This window comes from Egretta garzetta, unplaced genomic scaffold (assembly GCF_000687185.1).
Source record: "Egretta garzetta isolate BGI_Z169 unplaced genomic scaffold, ASM68718v1 scaffold156, whole genome shotgun sequence".
Taxonomy (NCBI): domain Eukaryota; kingdom Metazoa; phylum Chordata; class Aves; order Pelecaniformes; family Ardeidae; genus Egretta; species Egretta garzetta.
The window spans coordinates 1361096-1383515 of NW_009260125.1; the positions used below are offsets into that span (position 1 = coordinate 1361096).

At 42.2% G+C, this 22420-nt stretch overlaps 1 protein-coding gene and 1 long non-coding RNA gene across 2 annotated transcripts in view; one reads left to right on the forward strand and one right to left on the reverse strand.

Annotated features, from left to right (window-relative positions):
• Positions 1-1355: 1355 nt before the first annotated feature.
• Positions 1356-5450, forward strand: LOC118452542. The gene is made up of 3 exons (XR_004842352.1): positions 1356-1467; positions 3365-3498; positions 5343-5450. It is a non-coding gene; the product is annotated as an uncharacterized LOC118452542 (long non-coding RNA).
• A 1920-nt stretch (positions 5451-7370) lies between these two features.
• Positions 7371-22420, reverse strand: part of RELN (reelin) — a 258355-nt gene continuing 243305 nt past the window's right edge. Inside the window, exons 58-65 of the mRNA XM_009641400.2 lie at positions 22044-22117; positions 21051-21212; positions 20549-20706; positions 19480-19699; positions 18267-18464; positions 17766-17864; positions 12828-12833; positions 7371-7549 (exon numbers count right to left, since the gene is read on the reverse strand). Of these exons, the coding sequence (XP_009639695.1) occupies positions 7453-7549; positions 12828-12833; positions 17766-17864; positions 18267-18464; positions 19480-19699; positions 20549-20706; positions 21051-21212; positions 22044-22117 (1014 nt within the window). The 3' untranslated portion in view covers positions 7371-7452. The remainder of the gene's footprint in view (positions 7550-12827; positions 12834-17765; positions 17865-18266; positions 18465-19479; positions 19700-20548; positions 20707-21050; positions 21213-22043; positions 22118-22420) is intronic.

Consider the following 22420-nt stretch of genomic DNA (forward strand, 5'->3'; position numbering starts at 1 on the left):
GGCAGCGGCCTCCGGCCTGCGCGCTACCCTGGCGGTCGCTGGGGTGTCACCCCAGCCCTCCCTTTCGGATACACACGCACACAAAATACAGAATTATAATTTATTTCTAATTTAAATACAAAAACGCACGCGGGGAGCGTGGGGTGGGCGCTGGCTGGCGGTGATGCCGTACGCAGGACGTGGCCTGGGCTGGTTTTGAGCTCGGAGCTGGGGTACGCGGTGGTGGTTGTTAAACAAACCCCTCTTGCGTTATCCCGAAATTCCGGTGGAGGAGCCTTGGGATTTGTTATCTAAAATCGATTTCAAAAAGCAGACTGCAATGCTCGGTCCTTTAAGAAATGTAGCATGTATGCCAGGCGTCGGGCATGGACTTGTGCCAGTCAGGTAAATGAATGCGAAAATACAAATTTCTGAAGGACTTCATGTTGACTGAACACTTCAAGAGACTTACTTAACAATTACGTTTCTTCTTTTGTAATGAGTGCATTTTTGCCACCTCTGCTGTCTGAGAAAGACACTTGTCAGCCTGGGCCTCAGTTGGTCTCACAGTGACGGGGTGTAGTTTCTTACTTATGTAGGGATGCAAAGGATGCGTAGCCATCAATTGGCTCGTGAATATGCAGGAATTAGTAGTGAAATATATTCACGGAGCTCATCTTTCAGCCCTCGATATATAAATATTTTCCAACATAACGATAGCTCTCTCTTGCCCAGGAGAAAATGTTTTCCCGCCTCTTGGATCCTTAGAAATTTGGGGCTGCATCTAGAACTGGTAGGAAAAAAAAACATTTTTGAAAATCTTACGCACGGAGACCATGAAAAAAGTTGTAAAACTAGTGTCTACTGGAATGTATTATTTTGAAACCTTAAAATGATTCCTTGGCACGTTAGCCCTTGTTAGAGTTTAAGAGTAACTTAAATAAAATTTAAGTTAATTCAAGCTGAAATACAGTACTTTAAATTTCAGTGTCCTCAAACTGGTAAATGTCAAGGTCAAAACATTTCAAAAGTTGCATTCTAAATAAGAGTTTTGTTATAACTGGGTTTTTTTCCAAAATAGGCTGCAACAAAAAGGCATTTTGATGGACAGTTTCAGAGTGATAGATTAGATACGCCACATGCATCAAAATTCATGTGGAATGGTGCTGGATGCCAATGTTACACAGAACTGGGTAAAGATACTTTGGGAAAGAGATCTTTTTTTATTCATACTTATTTATCCAAAAGGCTGTTTTTTTCTGAACTTGAGTGCCTGTAGCTTGTGTTAGAATTAATGACCTTATGAAGGTGTTGAGTCACCACTGATGTACTGAAATTCTGAAATGCTTTATTACCAGTGAAGCACATCTTGCAGTAACGTACCGCAGCCAGAGCTGGGCTTATACACCCTGCACAAAGAGGAGGTAGAGGAGAAAGCCTGAAAAAACCACGGGAATAGCTGATTTCCTGCTACAAAAATCCACAAAGGTATAAATCATTTTGCATGTTACAGTAATCCACATTGTAGATTATGTTACACTAATTGTGTCAATGGTTGCATTGAAATACACAAACTGAAGCTGGTTTTAATTTCTTGTGCACATTCTGGCATGACCCGCTGGGAAGGTTCGTAGTTCTTTTTTATTGCTTCTTTCCAGCATTGTCTAAAATGGTAAAAGATGCTTTGGTTCTTCAGCTCTGAGAGAAGGGCAGGGATTAATATAGTGCTGAACTCAGTAGGAATGAGATGAAAAGAGGATTTTCGGTCAAAACAGAAAAAGGGAGGGGAAGTTAATACAGAACAAACAATGTGGACAATTGGAGAGAATAAAAAAACTCCTGTGGAGGATAATTGAGGGAAATTAATTAATGGCACACACACCACTGGAGTTGTGTGATGACAGAGAGCCCTGTGTGAGCTCTGAGGGCTCGTCTGGCTCACAGGGGATGGAGCAGCAGGAGCCATGGCTCTCTAGCGGCATAAGGAAAGCTGTGAGGCACCACCAAAGGCCAGATCCAGCACTCACAGTCAGTTAGAGCTCCAGTTGTTCGGCTGTTTAGTTCTCAACTTGCTCAGGCAACCACTGATGGTGAGTATGGGCACAGGAGCTAGCTGAGGCACTGGGGAGCGTGGAGACTCCAGATGCTTCTGGTGATATCATTGGCATGGATGTCCCATACGGGACATCCTAAATTAGCAAACTGGGTCAGATGGGCTCCATTGACTGGGTCACTCCCAGCCGCTCCCTAACTAAGAGTTCTTCTAATAATGAGACAACTTTCTAAGGCAGAAAAAAAACCCTGAATATATTTGATCATAGAGTCTTACACCAGTCCTAGGGCGGGTCAAACCAGCCAAGTTAGTAAAGTTGAGGTGGACATTTCCAGATCGATGTGAAATGCGTTTAGATTTACAGGGATTTTCCCACTGAGTTCAGTGGCAGTTGGCTTGGTTCTCAAATTGCTTCTGTTAATTAGTTACTACCCACATCCTATACAGACACATTAGTCATGTCAAGCTTTATTATTGTCCATAATAGCACAATTATTCTAGCAGAGGCCCAAACATTAGGACATTTTCCTTTTTACCCTGAGAAGTTCCTTGAAAGTGGTTGAACTCAGAACCTTTAAAATGTCCCTTGAGAAGGTTGTGATTTGAAATGAGCTAAGTTGGGTGTCCAGTCATGAATATAAACCGGCTGAATGGCTTTGCTCGTGCTGTTTCTAGCACACCTGATCAGCAGAAGGCTGGCGTGTATGCGCACAGTCCGTGTGCAGGGAAGGAGGGATCTGGGGCTATCAGCCAGCTCTCGTGGTATCAGCAATAGCATCCTGATGCAGAAGTGGCCCCGAAACCTGTGGCTGCCCAGCACCTCCCACAGTCCCACCTTTGTCCCAGCAGGACTCAGGGAAGCAGCTGAGCCCCCCTGAAATGGCTTCTTTGCCACTAACTTTGTCAAAGACCTCCCTTGAGCAGCACAGCTCAAAAGCACAACCACAACCTCTTTTTTTTTTTCTTTTCTGAAGAAGCTTAATAAACTTGTTTTCTTTCAAAAGAAATACAGATTCAAATTATAAATCCAGAATTTGTTAATGCGCTCCAACACCGTACTCCTCCACCCCTGGAATACCATTTTTACTGGGCCCCTCCTTGCTGGGTGCCAGCTCAAGCTCTCCTCATAAAGCTCCATGATAATCAGCCATGCATGGGCCTAAGTCCTTAGGCTTGCTGCCAGGTTGGTCCCTTCAGCTGAATTGAGAAGATATGGGGAAGTAAAAAGCACCAGTCATAAAACATTAGTAACACAGGAGAACACTGGACAGCTTGTCCACATACCACCTGCCTGCCTCTTTGCAGCCTCATATCTACTGTTCTTTCTTCCAGGAGCAGATCCACCACCCGCAGATGGCAGGAGCTCCATCTGCTCCTTCACAGGAGATGTGCTGCAAGCGGTTGCGTGGTCTCAGCCGCTCCAGATTGCTAACAGCCCTTGAAGAGTTTTTAGGCCGATGCTTAAGGTAGGCAAGCCCTCTTGCTGATCTTATGTGGTTTTCAGGCTCCCTCACCAGCTCAGGGTTAAGGTAGCATCCCTCTACTGCTAGCTTGTTCCTGTCACTCCACTGTTGGACTCACGTTTAGTTAAGTCTCTCTACAGAGCTGAATTGAGCGGGATTTATTTGTTGTATCTTGCTGCTTGCATGTGGCTCTTTATGCATCCGTCAGCAGGGCTTACAGAGCCTCGCACCAGCTTCCTGCTTGAGATATTTCCAAACCCCATTCCCCACTGATGGATAAGTGATGAGGTGATGCTGTGGCAGCAGTGACATTTGCCCCCAAGGGTTAGCAAGTAAATAAAACATAGATCCATGTTTATAGCTGTTGTCATGTCTCTTTCCAAATGTTTTCCTTTCTAGACTAAACAAACCAACTCTCTCTACTTGGAAGCTGATGTTTTCAAGGGTCTTGTTTTTGCTGCTGTACTCTGCAATCTCTCCAGCTTGTTTACATCTGTATTTAAGTGAAGGGCTCAACAGCTGACAACTGCCATCTATTTTACCAGCAGTGACAACTGTATATATATTTACTGTGTTTTACCATAAACACTTCTATTGATATAATGCAAAATGGCATTTTTTTTCTTAAACTGCTTTACACTGTTGATTCTCTTCCTGTAGTTTTGCTGCCTAATCAGATATTTACCCACTTTTTGTGCTGGTACCTTGCTCTTTGACAATGTCTTGTCCTTGAGTGTATTTGATGTGTTATTTCATTTCTACCCATTTCTCTAAATTGTTGAGTTCATGCAAAGCCTAATTTGGTCCTTCAAAATACTTGTGCTACACTCATTTTCTCTCAGTAAGGTAATTTTATCACCTGTGGGTGAAGCAAGCTCAAGAGAACGTTCAGGCAAGATTATGAGAACTTCAGGTTTTGGTTGTTCCAGGAACTCCAGGAGGTCAGAGCTTCATCTTCCTGTATTTTATTTAATTTCTTTTATGTTCTCCTTATTTACTGGAACATGGGTTATTGAACTGATAGGAGAAATAAGGAAGATACAAGGCATACTAAAAGCATCAGTTTTCCTAGTAATGCCTGCCAAAGTTTTATACCAGTAGATAAGCTTATTAGTACATTTTATAGCACTGTCACTGTTTTATTACCATTGGTTATATGCTGCGCAACCTTTGCTATTTTAACAACTATTTAATGTCAGATGACTCATTGTTCTCAGTCATGTGGGAGGAAAAATAAAACAGTACATACACAGAGCATGCCATATGTGTGCGCTGTCTTGTGTGCTATAGGAATGGAAAAAATGTAAGGAAGAACTTCCCGGAATCTGGAAAGGGCAAATGGCAACATCACTTGGGAATCAGTGGGGATGATTTTCTTGAGAAAGACCTGTGCTCAGTTTGTAGTGAGTTCTGGTGAAATGCCTTGGGAGATTCCTCAGTAGTCATAATTACATACGTTACTCAAAGAAAATAAATACAATTGTGAAAAGCAGCTTCTCTGATTATGCTGGTCTCTTACCTGGAAAGAGAAGGCAGATTAAGTGCCTCATTGTATCTAAAGTCTTTGAAATAAATGAATTCCCTAGCAACACACTAGCTGCACACGCATTTTAGATTGAAATATAACCCATATATTGACATATTAGGGCAAATAAGATTATCTGTAAAAATAGGAGTGTTTATATCTTGCATTTTTGTTTGTTCAGTGGGCGAAACTTTTATTACAATATTTTCAAATCTCTTGCCCAAACACTAAGTTATTATATTCTTTAATAAGCTTTTTTTTTTTTTTTTTTTTTTTTTTCCTTCTTGGTCTTTCTCTGAATAGCTCCTTTATCTTGTTTCAGGGATTGAAAGCACACACACCATTTTCTGGAACAGTACAGGCGAGTTTGCAGCTGCAGGAGGCTGGGCTGTTGCAGTAAGTTTCCAGGTCTGTCAAAGGTCTGTTGCATAATTTTGACCAAGCCAGGGTTTTGACTAGTTGGTCACCAAACAACCTCCTTTTTTCTTGCACTGCTCAGGTACCTTTGATCAAAAGCCTCTTAAGCACATATTAGGTGTCTGACCAATATGGTGCCAGAAGCAGATGCACGTGATGGAAGAGCATAGCAGGTATCTGTGATAACTCTCTCTGATGAGGAGTGGCTGAGGGAGCTGGGGCTGTTTATCCTGCAGAAGAGGAGGCTGAGGGGAGACCTTATCACCCTTTACACCTACCTGAAAGGAGGCTGTGGTGAAGTGGGTGTTGGTTTCTTCTCCCAAGTAACAAGTGATAGCACAAGAGGAAATGGCCTCAAGTTGTGCCAGGGCAGGTTTAGGTTGGTCATTAGGAAATATTTTTTCACTGAAAGGGCTGTCAAGCGTTGGAACAGACTGCCCAGGGAAGTGGTCGAGTCCCCATCCCTGGAGGTATTTAAAAGACCTGTAGGTGTGGTGCTTAGGGACATGTTTTAGTGGTGGACTTGGCAGTGTTAGGTTAATGGTTGGACTCAATGATTTTAAAGGTCTTTTCCAACCTAAACAATTCTATGATTCTAAGAATTAGCAACTTTGTTTTGAACCAGGTTCCTTATGTGCTGCACTGTAGTCCTCAGAGCTTGGAAACACTGATTCGCACATTGCATGTTGGGTTTGCAGATAAAGACAAGTGAAAGTGTGTTTTGGTCCTTGGTCCCATCTCATTGTTTCATTCCTTGCACCAGGACCTGTTCTAACAACTGTGTTATGCCCACAAGTGGGACTAGGAAGATCTGTTGGTTTCTGTTATTTGCAAAGTGCTGTTAAGTGTCATATACTAAGTATTAGAAAATACCATTGATGTTTGCATTAGAATCTAGGTATTTAGTGTAAGAATTTGGTTTGTGATTTCATGTAGAGCCTGCATAGCTTGAAAAGTCTAACATCAGAATTGTTTGTTGACATTATTTTTATTGAAGCATGGATCTTTAGCTTGGTTCACCATAAAGTGAAGCATTTTATTTATGATAATAGACAGTTTAGGGCTATAGGGGCATTATAACGTTGCTGGTGTAGATACAACTTTATCAGAAGGTACAAACATGACCCGCAATAGAAACAAACACCAAAGGGAACACGATGAAACGTTCACTGTTTACAAATCACTTCATTACTACAGACACCAAATGGCAGTTACTGTAAGTAAATCAGTTGCAGAGAACTGACTACATTTAGACAGGGAATTGGGAAATTTTGTTTGGGGCTTCATCCACAGCTCCTTAGTAGAAAAAAGTTTAATGTCAAGCATTCTTTTTTATCCACAAAACAATGCTAACCAACAGACATATCAAAGAATAAGACCGAAGGATATCAACGCCTTTACAACTACTTTTGCAATTATCTTCTTGATTAGGTACTTTGATTTTTTTTTTTTTTAATACATGTTGGCAGAAGGTAAATAGCCCAAAAATCAGCAGCAAAAATATTACAACAACAAAACAAGTAAATACAGTGCCAATGTGTCATGTTGTAGAAGAGAATACAAAGAGGACAAACAATGATAACTTAATCATATAAAATGACACAGAGCTGAAATACAGTGCACTTAAATACCTATGTGACAAAGAATGTTAAATTCTGTACTTAGTATGTAGGTTTTTTAAAACATAAAATCTGAAAAGTCTTTGTGCTTAAACTTTTTTTCCTGTTAAACAGAATTAGTTGCTTACTTCCAATACTGCCACTGTAACTGATATTACAACAGATCACAATTTTCACAGACACATCAACATTAAAACATTTACCTATGAGAAAATAAGTCACTTCTCATTAGTTCACAGTGCGAAAAAGTGGTGTACACTCTGTCTTGAGAAAGGCTTCCAGTTATTCATCAAGCCAGTTGCAGAAAAGTCCTGATACCAGACGCAGTGCTAGATTTAAAGAATGGAAAGCAACACATCACATGTTGGGAGGAAAAAAAATAAATTTCTCATTTCTTCATGGATATCGTCTAAGTGACCTTCGTCTTCTGTTGTAGAAATGCCTGAGCCCATGTTGCCGTGAAAAATTCATCATGTAATTTTGTTTGCGAGTGCTGTTAAAATCAAAGGGTGGGGGGTGAGGAAGAGAAGAGTGTCAGTTTTTTAAATGTAGTTTAAACTCTTTTGGAGCAGTGAGCTAGTGGGACAGATTCGTCTTTTTCCTTGCGTGACCTTTCAACCCTATGTAAAGCGATGTGTATTGCACCCTTGGTACAACAGCAAGGTACAAGGCAATTGAGAATCTGTCCCACTTGGCTTTTATTTACAATTCATTATCTTCGGGAAAGGTTAAGAGATTTCAGCTAATGAAAACTTATGCTGCCTAGGACCAGATTCACTAAAGCTGTATGCACTTCATACCCTCTCAGTATAGGGCATTTCTCTACAGTGGTTTTATACTCTTTAATACTCATTAACTGCTTTATCTTGAGAACAGAAGAAAAGCTTTACACCACTTCATTATCTTCCACTTTTACTACATAGGAAGTGAAGTGCAACATTTTTATGCAGACTTAACATTTCCCTCCCCTTTATACCCCCATCCAAAATTATAGGGAGATTTAGGAAATAGGCATCATCACGTCTGGGAGGAGACGAGGCAAGAGGCAGCCTGACTGCAGCCTAATTAAGGGAGGGACACTTGTTCGGAAGACCTACCTGAAGGACAAGACCCATCCCACTAACACAGGTTCCTACTTCTCTCATTGAGGGAAGAAAGAACCATGGAAGGGCAGTGGTGGACAAGATGGCTGTCTGGGACTTTGGTACCTGAAACCCATCTTGCCCCTAAGGGCTGGATCCCACCTTCAATTTGCAAATTTCAGCAGCTTTGGAAATGGAACAGCAACATCTGTGGTGCATCCCTGTGAGTCTACTCACGGCACAGAACTGCATGTGCAGCACCACAGAGCCTCTACATCCTGCTGCCTCTGCTGTGGCAGGGGGCTGTGGAAGAGCCACAGAGCTTTGTCTGGCTGTGCCTTTTCTTGGTCCCTTTACATACGTATCCATATCCCTGCTGTGTACACAGAAATAGAGGTCCACATAAATCTACAGCCAAACTGCATTCAGAATTACATGAGAATGAGAAGGTTTGTGTATTCCATACAGAATACAGATACAGAATGTCTCCTCTCAGACCTACTACTTCTAGAGCACTTGGCCAGCTATATAGAGCAGTTGAGATGTGGCTATGAGAGGCAGTCACTCTTGCATGCTGTACTGTAGAGTCTCGCGGTATGGGAAAGACCTTTTGATCAGAGAACTACTTTTAAAAATAAAAATAGTATCATATACTGCAGCCAGACTCTAGATTGGAGAGCCACCTGAGAGCCTCTTTCCCCACATGGAAAAATGGCATACAAGATACTCCCGTAGATGCAGCCAGAGAATGCAGTTTCTTTAAGAGATTGGGGCACAGCGTTAACCATGCAGACCCTGAGGACAACTCCCAACAGGCATAAAGAGCTTCACCTAGGAGGAACTGCTGGTGACTGCGTGGCCAAATTTTCTTTCAGTTTCCAGGGGAAAGGAGCTGCAAAGTCACAGTGAATCTGTGAGGTCTCAGGCTAATTTCTGACTCCCTCTCCTAATCCTCCCTGCCCACTTAGGACCTTGTGCTTGCTAGCTGTGTCTTGAAGTGGGAGAAGGATGCCTGGCCCAAGCATCTGAATGTTACTAGGAGCCTCCAAACCAAGAAGTCCATCACATTTTAAAGATGATCTGTGAAGTAAAGGCCTGCAGTAGACATTACAGTCGTCAAATCTCCCATTTGTGGGTGCAAGGCAGGTTTTCACTTGTGAGTTTTCTCTCTGAGTAAAAAGTAAATACTCATACTGTAATCAGTCATACTTTCCTCTCTAGTGCATAAGCGTATTTTTAGTGAATGTGGCCCTTAGGAAAAAGAAATAATTGCATGCTTTGCAAAATATGTATGATCCTCCAGAGGCAAAGATAGCTTTTGCTGTGCTGTAGTATGACAACTTCATCTAAAAAAGTCTGTATAACAAAATTCCACCCTTTTCAACAGCTGATCTAGAAAGGGATTGACTAAATCGAATAAAAGCAGTTGCGTCAAAGTCTAGGATATAAACCCCTAAGTGATTCCAAGTTGCTTCCCAACTAGTTTTCCAAGGCTTTGCAAATTTCTTCACCCAATTATACAGAAAAATTACACTTCCCTCCCCACCCCGCCCCGAATGTACATACAAGAATTAAACAAAATCCAGCTCCTGGTGACAATGAATGCAAACAGGTCTAGACTCGGCACAACTTTTGGTGCTCTCACAGTAAGGCAGTGCTCTAGAACCATTAGGCCATTAGGGGAGGGGGGTTGATGTTTGAGGTTGACTTGTCCTGATTTCTTCAAGTGAAAAGGTCTGTGCTAGTTTGTAAGAGTTTTATGTGAGAGTGACAGTGGTGAGTCTATGTAGTTTTAATGTCACTTGGTAGCTCAAGTGCAAAGAAGCACTTCTTCTGGTCCTGTACTCATCTCTGCAGAACATCACCCTCGCTGCAATACTGTGTGCCTCACTGAGGAAGCAGGAGGGAAATCATGACCCCAAACTCTTTCCTGAAGGTGGCTGCCGTTGGTCATGAGGCTTGAAGGAGGTCTTAATTTTGCCTTCCCTTCAGTTCCCACTGCCTGGGAAGTGGGTGGTTCCTTAGACACAGAGCCTTCAAGGCGATACCCCACCTCTCAGGAGAGCATTCTAACCATGAAGTGAGGATGGAGCACCTTTCTCCTGGGAGAAGGCTTCTCTGTGGCCAAAATACTGGCAGCAGGGGCCTGGGAGAAAGCACTACCCAACTCCAGGTGGCCTCACCCTAGGTACATGGGACCAAATGGAGCCTGATGTGTTTGGCTGAAAAAATTGCTGTTTCTGGACCTGGTTAAATTTAGGACTGAGCTTGGCTCTGAGATCCTCAGCTTGGGCTGCCAGGGCACGCGCTGAGTTGCAGTTCTTGGCCTGGGGGCCCTTGTGTTCCCCTGTCTCCCTCCTGCCTTTCGTCTGCTCACATTCAGCAACAGCTCAGCAGAGATATTCAGGACCTGTTGTGGACACTGGCAGGTATACCTGGCCTCTATTTCACTTCAAATGCCTAACCAGTTTCTATCTGGCTTTCAAGTTGATGAAGATATTTGAAACAATGAACAAAGGAGGGAAAGAAAACAGAAAGGGAAAGAAAGAATGGAAAAAGGAACAAAGAAGGGGTTACCTAATAATTTACAAGATATTTACTTATTTTTTATGTATATCGTTCTTTTTTGTTATTTTATAAGATGATCAAGACTTACAAACAAAGAAAACATATATATTCCCTATCTTACGCTGTACACCAGAGCAGTGCAGTGTGTGACAAATAAGAGAAATCTAAATTCCTGAGAACTAAATGCTTATTTTTTTTACTGGCACTGACATGATTCAAACTTGTTCTCACCAGTGTTTGAGACAGGCTTTCCAACTGCTGTTTGGATGCCAAAAAAACCTTCATAAATAAAAACTTCATGCCTGGTGTAGAAAATGGCATGATTTTAACTCTTGCTATAGGTCAATAGGTATACCCTGTGTATTATAGTATTGTATTATATTGTATAGTATGCATAGTTTGGTACCCACAAGATGAGAATAGGTCTATATTTATTTTTCTGAATTGATTTTATATATTGGTAGGAGGTAAGTGCTGTGTAATAGTGATCAATAGTGCTTTATAAGATCACAAAATTATATAACATAGTTTGCATTTCTTGCATTTGATAGATTTAAGAATGTTTTTAATACTATTAATAACAAATTTAATTTGTCTTTTTACAGACTGATAAAAGGCTTTACCATATTTTTGCTGTTGATTTTTTGTTTGGAGCACCCAAACTGTGCCAGACAGCATCGAGCTATATTGGGAATAGACCCCTCCTTCTATAATGGAGGCTCTGGAGTGAACTTTTGTTTGGATATCACTGGCAACTTGGAGGCTGTTTTGCAAGTTTGTAATGGACTGTCAGCATCTGCTGAGCCTTCTGCCTTTTCTGTGCATTCACTGAACCACCAGTGAATCAGAAAAGTGCATATCCAGAATAGCTGTCTGTGTATGGCTGATGGAGCAAACATCAAAAAAGCAATTAATAGGAGCAACTACTGCATAATCTGTTCAACGGTTTTGAGTGCATAATTACAAAATAAATAGAAGATAGTACTGCTCCAATTTATGTAGAAAACCCTAAATAACTTTCCAGTGAAGTCACTGGAATTATACTAGTTAGATGAAAACAATATGCAGCCAATACAGAAGAACAAAATTCTGTCTAGGGCATGTTCAATAAATACCTACAATAAAGCAATTTATGAGAAGGATTTGCTCTCAGTCTTTAGTCTTTAACAGAGCATTCTGGCTTGTGTTTCCTAAAGCACAGTTTGAACTACAAGTCTGCAATTTAAAATTTAGGAAAATAAATGGAATGGAATGGAATGGAATGGAATGGAATGAAAGATATGTGGTAACCCCCCCGCAGTATATACTAATGTCATTCATTATTTCTGTATTTTTCTTCTTAATTGGCAGGGCGCAATAGAAACCAAATAGAAACAAAAATATTTGGATAACAAAACATCAGCAAAGCCTTAGAAAACAGCAATGGCATGCCTCTTGGGACTAGGCTTGGGGTAAATTTTGAGGCTGAATTACAGATGCTTTGTTAGGTGGGTACTGTAACGAGAAAAGCGATGTGCTCTGACTGAAGCCCTGATGGTTCATCTCATTGACAAACGTTCTTTGGCTTCAGTGAGGTCAAGATTTGACCCCAGAACTCAGCAAATATGTTGGTCAGTGGTATCTATTAACTGCGACAGCACAAAGCCGCAGAATTACAAGGAGCGAAGAACTACCTGGGAGACACTTGCTGTGTGTCTAGGGGGCATGCGTGGCTAGGCCACCATCCAGATTCACTGACGTACACTACCTGGCTGTGGCTTCATCTCTGTGGTCATTAATTATGGAAAAAAGTGGGAATTCCCTCTTGGAGCTGAGAGGTCACCCATGCAACGTGCTGGGTACCCTCCATTGGCAGCTCTGGCTGCGCCGCAGGGGAAGGAGAAGCCCTTCTCACCGCGGCCTCAGTGCGCTGTGGGGGGAGCTGCTGGACGCTTGCTGCTAAGTTTAACTTCCCCCAGTGCTCCTTGGGGAAGAGCTGCAGGATGAGGGCCCTCAGGAGCTATGTGGCACATCTCGGAGAGTACAAATGATTTTCCACCGACCCCTCATTGACAAAACTGTGCAAGATCTGCAGCTGTAAGAGCAACATTCATTTGATATTGATTCAGGGAAAGTACTTACCTTATTCTAGTGTAAAACCAATGACAGCAAACAATGAAATACAACACAAGTTAGAAAATGCCTTTCAATGCATGCAGCACTGTGATTAGTCATAAAACCCTGATGAGGTTTAGAGGCAATATAGGACTTTTCGTCTCTTTTGAAAATAAAAATTGAACAAATTATTTCCTGATATTTCAAATCAATGTTTATATTTCTCTATAAATTCAGCATGCACTTTTTAGAAACATAACAAAAATGTCATAAAAGCACAGACTGCATCATATTAAATTTGGCATAAATGTTGTGAATATTCAGATAATTACGTAACATTTGAACTATTTCTGTTCTTTATTATAGATATGTTGATACTTGAATTTAAGTGCATTTTTCAAATCATTGCTTTTTACTAAAAAAATTAAGCAGATGAAAATGCTTTTCCATATGAGCACTCTTTGTTAGAGCTACAATATATAATTTGTATTTTAATGTTGCAAAACAAGGATGAACATTCTTTGCACCAAATGCAATGTAAGTTCTCACTAAATCATTTGTGCCAAAAAAAGGTGAGGATATCTTGACAATGAAGAGCATGAAGTGATGGCTATGGAGGGATTCATTCTGTTATCCAACAGTTAACCATAAAGTAGTAGGTGGGGATAATATTGCTTGCAATCCTTGCACAGCTCCAATTCCCTTGGATCACATCATGAATTTTGGGGTGCAAAGAAGGCAACATCAGACCCTTGGTGTTCAGCTTATCATTGCCCTTTATCTCTCAATACCTTGGACCAGAATTGAATTTATAAGAGGTCAGTAAGGGCCTGCCCTAGACACAAAGAAGTGACAGTTCCAAATGCACATGCAAAAACGTGTGTGGTGTCTCTGCAGCAGACAGGCTGGGAGCTGTGCTTCAAGAAAAAACGATATGCAAATGAAATGCTGGGTTGGACATGGGCTCTTCTTAGGGCAGAAGTACAGGGGCACTGAAAAGTGCTCTTCCGTAAGTCTGATGGAAAATACTTTTGCATCCTAAGAAGAGCCGCATGGAACACGTGAGAGTTGTGCCCAAAGCTTTCTTTACGAATGGAGAGAAAAAATGCTGCGCTAATGAGGAGTCATCGGCACTAGCTTTAAAAGGAACTGGACAACTTGATAACTAATATCCTCTCCCCACCACCGGATAGACACCAACTGTTGTTAAAATAAGTTGGCAAGTGGTTAGTTGGCAAGACCAATTTAATGTATAATCTATTTAAAGCAGGTACTGCATTTCACCTGTTCGAAAGAGGTGCTCAATTTGAGCACTGTTTGCAGCTGCATCACAGCTGATTCTCCTTTTTAATGAGTGATTCAAATCATTCATTCAGAAGTGGAATGATCCCAAGTAACATATAAAAGCACCCACATTTGGCCTTTCTTATCACTGTCAGGTGTTTTGCATGCACGTATAATCTGCAGGTTATTTTTTATCCCCTGGGAGCTATCTTGGGAGCAAAAAGCAAACAAACAAATTGCATCCTGAAAACGTGTTTGGTGGTAAGAAGATGATGGCCCTTGACTCAGAAATCAATTAGACTGAACAGTGTCGTGACCCTGGCTGTGCATCAGCTGTAAGCGGTATCTGCGCTATGACTTGGCAGCTGGGCCTGTGAGAGAATTAATTTCCAATTTTTGGATTGCTGAGAAGAGTTGAGCCATATATTCACAAATTTGTCTCTGGGGTGAGCCCAGTAAGGAGGAGCAGGGACATCCCCCCTATTGTTTGGGAAATAAAATCAAGAAAGTCCCTGGTTGTGCTACCTGCCTACAGACCAGCTCTCCCTGCAGGCAGGTGCTTTCCCTGCCTGCCCTTTTACTCCAGCCCTTAGTCTGCTCAAGGAGAGCGTGGGTCCCTTGCCTGTGGGCTGAGGAAAAGCTGGCACAGCACCTAGGTGTGCACCTGGGCGTGCAGGCAGCCAAGCCAGCACCTAGGGCATTTGGGAAAATCAAGTCTCTTTTGTCAGTGGAGGAAACACAAGATGAGATGTGTGGAAAGCCAGGAATTTCTGTACATCCCAAACCACACCTCATAGCATAGGTCAGCTTCTTGCTGTAACACCTGACCGGCTAGAGGCTTGCCTGCTGTGGCAACGTGGGTACACAGGGTACAAACAAATGTGAAAATCTAGGACTTAAACTAGGGCCAGGGAGCATAACTTTGACGATGCCCATCTCATTCAGGTGGGTGATGGAGTGCAGGGTTATAAGAGGACCAAGCACTGGCTGTGTTAGACATGGACCATCAGCAGGTCCTGTAGCCAGGGATGCTCATGGCTTTATGAGAGAAGGTCACAGTGGCAGCCGGAATGATTTCCAATTCGGGAGGCACACGTTTCCTAAGGTATCCCAGCTTTGGGATGAATAAGCCAGGCAGAAGCCTACTGACTCTTCAGTGACTCCCTATAGAATTAATGGGAAAAGGTAATGACAGCATCCTGGTGAATGGTTTTCATTCGGGCCATGCCTCTCTGCCAGAGAGCCCTGGCGTGGCTGTTGCCCACAGAGCTCTCCCCGGCAATCTCGATGGAGGGGCAGAGCCCCCAAGGGATGCTGCCTCCTCGCCTCTTGCTGGAGAGCTGCCTGGGCAGGCAAGGTTTCTGTGCCCTTCATTGGAAAATGAAGGAATACTAAGAATTAAAGCTAAGTCCTATCCCTAGTATTCATGGTATGAGTCCTGGTAGCCCTGGTGTGTGTGGGATCTTCCAGGGTGAGTGCCGAGAGACACTGATCCAGGTTCCCTTCTGTACGCCTGGAAGCACTCCATGGAGGTGGCTGAATGTCTTCGTCATTTTACAGGTGAAGAAACTGAAGTGCTGGGGGGCAAAGGAACCAGCGTGAGGCAGAGCGAAACAGCAGAGCTAAAGGAAATCCCAGGTGGGAATATCTATTGACAAGGAACAGTGTGCTTCCCTTCAGAGAGCTTTCCAAAGGCTTTATCGAACCCTTTGTGGGTTACTTGCAGATAAAACTTCAGAGGCCTACAGAATATTTTGATGAATTAGGAGGTGCAGGTAGAACTTAAGCAAAACAGAGGGGCCAAAGCCACCTGTCAGGTCTGAGCACACGCTGGTGTATGAACCAGATGCACCACAGCATGTAGTTCTGCCTTTCCTGAGAGCAGCGCGTCTCGCATGTTGTAGTTAGCAGGGGCTGGAACGCCACATGTGGCCTTGGGAAGGATGCTGCCACAGCACTGCTTTTCATAGTACTTGGTAAGAGAGAAATCTGTCTGGTTTGGTCTGTCTTCCTCTGTGGGTTGTACCAGGTATCACTTGAACAGGATGGAAACTCTCCATCTCTAGCCTGATATTTTGGCCAATATTTATAAGAGCCTTAAAGCTCTGTAACAGGAGAAGAAAAAGAGAAGGGAGAAGGCACTGTCGGCCCATCTGGTTCCTTCTCTAGACAAGGTGTGATCACTTGCTACAGCATTTCTATTGCTGTCTCCTTTCTAGCATAACGTATCTTGTTTGACTGACTTGTCCCACTCAACTTGTGTGTCTAGTCCAAAACCTGGCAGATCTCCTTGTCAAGGAAGCTCTCCAGAATTCAGCCCAAGAATCACTTTTAAAAGATCTGTCCTTTTCCTACTTATACTCCCCAATTCAATGCTCAGGTTGACTGGTAGTATTATGCTCTAATTTTTTTCCCAAGGCAGAAAGACATGGGAATATTTCAGAACTACCAGTTCCCTTTTCCATGGTTTCATAAACACTGTGAGCCTCCTGGAGGTTCATACTCTTTCATATCTTTCCTGATGCAGCATTGTATAGCCATTGATTAACTAAGCCAGGAATCATATTCTTCCCTCTGTTCCTTCAAGCTTTAAGCTTAATGTTATGGAAGCAGAGCCCAGCAAGGTGTATAAAAGCAGCAGAGCGTGTACAGTTACTCAGTGTTGGGACCAGTTTGGTTTGGGGTTGATATGAGTGCCATGCAAGCTGGTGCTTCTCGGTGGAAAGAAGAACAGGACTAACTAGCAATCAGATAATTCACTTTGCTACCATTACAAAACATTACTTGCAGTGTCTCTGCTAATTCAGAAACCTCATGGTTGTAATTACACAGTCTGGAGGTTATCCAAGCCTAATTTCTTCATTGCTGGTACTTCAACTGTTCAATAAAAGGAATGTTTGAACCTATCTATGGAGCAGGCACGCCTCTCTCTGCCAACCACTGTCAGCGATGAGTTCCCGCCCGTGAAGCCACTAGCATTTCACTTCTACTGGAACTAAATTGTTAGAGAAAAAGCAGGTCATCTCTTCGTGACGTAACACAGGAAAAACGGGTTAGCTGCCAGCGAAACCCATCTCAAGAATGGGAGAATCAGGAGGGTGCAGACACTTTACTTGGTAAAGTCTTGACAAGGGGATGAATATAGAGCTCGGACCATAGGAAACTGATATAGTGAACCCTGTTTCTGAACAGTATCCTTCTTACTAAAAAAAGGAAATGAATAAGGCATTAGTTGCTAACGCAAATTTTTCAGAGGCACAACAACATTACTTTGTGCAAAGAGCAACACAGCAGAGTCTTTTGTATCTTCGAAAGGATATAAATCAGCCTTACACAGCAGTACAGCCTCAAACAGAAATATCCTTTCTTATATCCCAGCACAATATATTTCACAGGCATTGCTGCAATAAAGGACCACACCAGTTCTCGGGGGTGATAAAGCCCCGCTGTCCCTCCTGTGTTTTTCCACGATGCACAACGCATACCCCTGCTGTGCCACTTATTTTGTGGCTGTCTTAACCACTGATTGTTGCAGTCAAGGGCAGGGCATTAGCAAAGACTGGTTCTCAAAAAGGTTTCCCTGGGCCACAACGTTTCTTACTGAGCTTAACACTCGTGCCATGCTGGAGGAATTTCAGTGCTTTCTGAGATGGGGTGGGATGAGGTGAAGCTGATACTCACAGGACGACTTCTACGTGGTCCAAAGCCCACTGATCATGACCTGTTCCGTTGTGACGGGGCTGCCACCAGCGCAGTAAGACTCCTTTCATTCGTGCCTCCCTGTCATCACAAACACAAGAGCCTGTGAGAGCTCCAGACTGTCGGTGCTTTGCACATCCCTATCTACCCCCCAGCAGGAACTGAGAACAAAGTCAAAGCATTTTTTCTACATCCCTGAACATCAACACACTGTACATGCAAAATATTTAATGGTTAAAAATGCACACAGATAAGGAGGAATTTTTTCCCCCTCATATCTTTAAGACGAGTATTCTGTTTTTCTTTCAAATATATTGATAAACACTAGGCTGGAATTTCTTAATCAGCCTTCCCCTTAAGTTTCCTTCTATGTTTACCTTCTCATCAGCCTTCTTTCTTGCACAATGGTGCAAAGATAGGCTCGCTCTTAGCAGAAATATATCTTGTGAACTTAGAGGTAATGAAATGTGACTGGGTACTCACAGGGGAACATTATAAGACACTCTTTGGGCTTGTATAAAGTCCTTTGGCTGATGCTGTGCAATTACTTGCCATGTAATTCCATTATTTACACTGTATTGGAGGAGCACTGCCTTGTCTACAGTGTTAGGATCACTCAGATTGGTATTGCAACTGTCTGTTTGTGAAATACTTCCAATTTGCAAAACAAACATGATTTTGCTGTAAAACATAGAGAGAAAAGGTATTTTCAATATGCAAAAAGTATTCAAACAGGAACAATAACATTTCTAGGTTTATTGCAGTTACCTTATTAAAACTTTGAGCATCCTGAAGAATCATTACTTTAAACATGCAAAATAATCTGTTCTCACAACTCTAAAACACAGCTCCTCCTTCAAAGGAATAGTTTACTATGTATAACATATTGCCATATAGTTGGAGGCAATAGATCCAATTTTATAATGTATCTGCACAAAACTGAGACACATAAACAATACAGACATGCAAATAAGTGTATGAAAAGCTAAAAAAGGGCAATTAAAGGTTGAATATAATAAAGCGCGTAAAAGATTTATCATATTCTACCTGTGTGTTCAAATAAGAAAGGAAGACCCTGATTTATATCTGGCCCATTTGCCAATTCATCCAGTTTCTAATCTTGCTTTAGACAACTAAATACAAACCAGTCCAGAAAGCTGTCACTCTGTTAAGAGCCAGCACAGGCTGGTTGCATTTGTTTTCCCATGGCCAAAGAGGCTCAACAGATGAAAAAGATACTCCTGTTCACTGCCAGGTGAATATAATTCTATTTGACAACTGAAATGGGAAAATGAGTCTGTAATTACTAATAGCATCTTTAGTCATGACCATCGTGGAGGCACATACAAACATGGGATTTGTCTTATCAGATCAGGCACTGGTCCAGACAGTCTGGTATCCAGCCTTTGCCAACAGCTTCGTTGTCGGTGCTGGCTTACTAGACAGTGCTCTGTTGGGCATGACGAAAACATCTGACCTTTTCATCTGACATCGCATCCTCCTCACTCTCCATCTCCCTAATGGAAGTCACAAAGCGTTTTGCCAACCCTAATGTTTATCTGCCAGCCACATCTGACTGCATGGTAGAGCCAGGTCAGTCCATCCTCATCAAACTGGCCCACATGGCTGCACATACATATGGAGAGTTTCCTTTCTCATGAGCTACTAAAAGAGCATTTTAGGCTGGAAGTATTACCTTGCTCGGGTGAGATCCAGAGGCTTAGTCACAGCTTGTCGTATTTGACATCCATTAAAATACAGCGAATCTCCATGGGCGTAGGGTGCCAGCTGTCCACATCCATTCCCTATCACTCCCCCCTGAATGGTTTCCCAATTTATTTCAGTGACTCTTTCAGATTCAAAATTATCTTTAATATAACTGGGGAGGTCATGGCTAAAACCAGAGCAGTCATCACCTAGAAATGACACGGTGAAGTTATAAAACACACAAAAATCAAAAGAATTGAGAAAATTGAGTTACAGTTCATTGTAATTCCATTCAAGGTTGTGGCCCAACATACAGTGTGACTACAGGCTGAATATATTTCAACAGATCCGTTAATAAAGTACACATTGCTGTATAGCATTCATTTTTAGAAAATGGAAGCTGTGAGTCTTATTTTTTACAGCAGCATAACTTAAGAACTGCAGTACAGTTTCTCCTAACCATTGACGCCAATACGAGAAACCTCAAATTGCCGGTTGAAGGGAAATGCGTCTGAAACAGGGAAGGGATCTGATCTTATAAAGTTGTGAGACTCTGTCCTGGAAGACATTAAACACTGGCTCCACTCCCACAAAGCACTTCTAATTTAACGCGGGCACTCAGGTACCATTAAGCATGTGCTTAGCTGCACTGTGGGATTAGAGCTGAGCGCTCTGTCCTGATGGGGCGCAGAACTGAGTCCCTTACGGGGGCCAGTCACCACCACCCAACATCTGGATCCCAAGCACACATCCCCTGGGAATGGGTGCACCCTTGCAAGCCATTTCTGGGTAAGCAGGTAGGCATGTTCTGCTTTCCACGAAGGCTGAGAGGGCTTTACATACAGTGCCAGGCAGCAGACTACTGATTCAATCCAGAGAGAGTAAAGGGAGGGAAGAGCTGTTGTTTGCAACTCTGTGAAGTTATTAATTCATAAGCTGTTACTCAAGCATTCCAGTGATGCATTTAGACATGCTACATCACTCTGTCTTTATCTTTTTGTTTAATATTGAGTTAGATTAGACTGCAGCAGATGTATAAGAAATTGAAGAAATGAAACCTTGGTATCCTTCATCACAGATGCAAATGGCTCCAGTCGTGCAATACCCATGACCACTGCAGAGCTTAGGGCACGCTTCCCCAATGTACACGTGGTCGATTGCCCAGCTTTGCTTCTCTAGTTCTTCTCCCTTCTGAATCCACCTGAACTGAGTTGCACTGCAAATATCAAAATCCAAACACCATATTATGATGTCTACCAATTAAAGACACCTGTACAGCAACGTTCAAATATGCCAGCAGCAGATGTAATGAAAAATATGGTATGAAGGCTTTCTGACTTCAATAACTGGGAAGACCCATCCCGAATGGGTGGCTACTACATCATTAGCAGTAGCCACTTCTATTAACAAAAAGCTTCCTGAAAAACATTAATTATGTATCGGATCTAAATCCAGCAATAAAGAAGCATTTTTAATTCACCAGTTGTTCCAAGCAAACAGTGCCAGCAGGACAGCTGACATTTTGTAGGCCCACAGTGGGCTGACCTTTCAGTAACCTACCTGGACGAGACATGATCAGGCAGCTGGATAGTTATTCTCCTCCACATGGAGCTGTTGACAGAGTTATAGATGGTAGCTTCGTGGAACTGAAATGGGGAGCAGCCAATGCTATTAGACGAGGAAGGAAGACAGTGTGTCTGGACGAGCTGCCATGAGTCTGTCCTGTAGGAAACAAAACAAAAAACCGTTTCAGAACAACTGAAAGAATAATGAAAGGGAAACAGGTAATTTCTAAGGGGCATGGCATTGCCTGTCTTACTAAACAAACCCAAGAGATTGCCAGCAATAGTTTCCATGCTCTGTAGCCACAGAGAGACAAGAAGTGAGAGGCTGAAACCCCAGTGCAGCCAAGGAGGACTTTCCAGTACCAGGTTTGGGTGCTGTGAATCCCTTGGTGGTGGTACATGCAGCAGAGTCCAACCCAGAGCTCCTCTGGGCTGGTGTGACAGAAGGATTTACTTAGGATTCTGCTCCTTAGTCTCTCTCTTACAGTGTTCAGAAAAGAGTCCGACAGAATTTGCTCCATGTTCACCCACAGTCATTTGAGCACAGAATATACCTTCGTTTTTACAAATTATAATGCACTACTATACTGCAGCATGGGGGACAGTGTTATTAATTGTTTTCTAGTTAAAGACCACATTGGAATTGAGTGACCTCCACTTCATTACAGCTTGGTCCTAAATATATAGTCCTGTAGCATACTAAGACAACAGCTTCCTGCAAATGTGGATTTCTGTGAGCACATTTTACAAGGAGCATGCTCATGACTGTAACTGCAAGCTCAATGCCATGAATCTGTCAACATCTGGGATAAATTAGAAACAGAATTTACAGGAGTTATGTAGACAAATCCCAGTGCTTGCAAACAGGCTTTGTTCAGGTCCTGTTACAAGATGAATATCAAAGTAATTGCTTTGATAAATGAAAGCTCTCTAGGTTTTTAATATCATACTGTCTTTTTTTAGGTCTGTGTACTCTGCTCTCATTTACCTGGCATCCTTTGTATACTCCAGCATCACAGAGTGGAGGTCCCCACAAGAAGTTGCCTCACAGCCCACCACGATCTATAGCACAAATAAAATCGTCTGCTATAAGAAGTCAGGTAGACATTTAATGTGATATATAATGCAGTCTTGCTCTCCTTTTTTTTTTTTTTTTTTTCATTACAAGTTGTATATGAGAGATTGGCAACTTAGATCTTGGACAAAATCCATCAAAAGTGGATGGAAAACAAGTGACGCAGTACTTCAGATACTGCTTTTACTTAATGAATTTTACTTTATTGTTGCTGTTATTTTCAGACAGAATCCCAACACCAAGTACCTAAAGTTCAAATTAAATACCTAAAAAAACATTGTTTCTGAAAC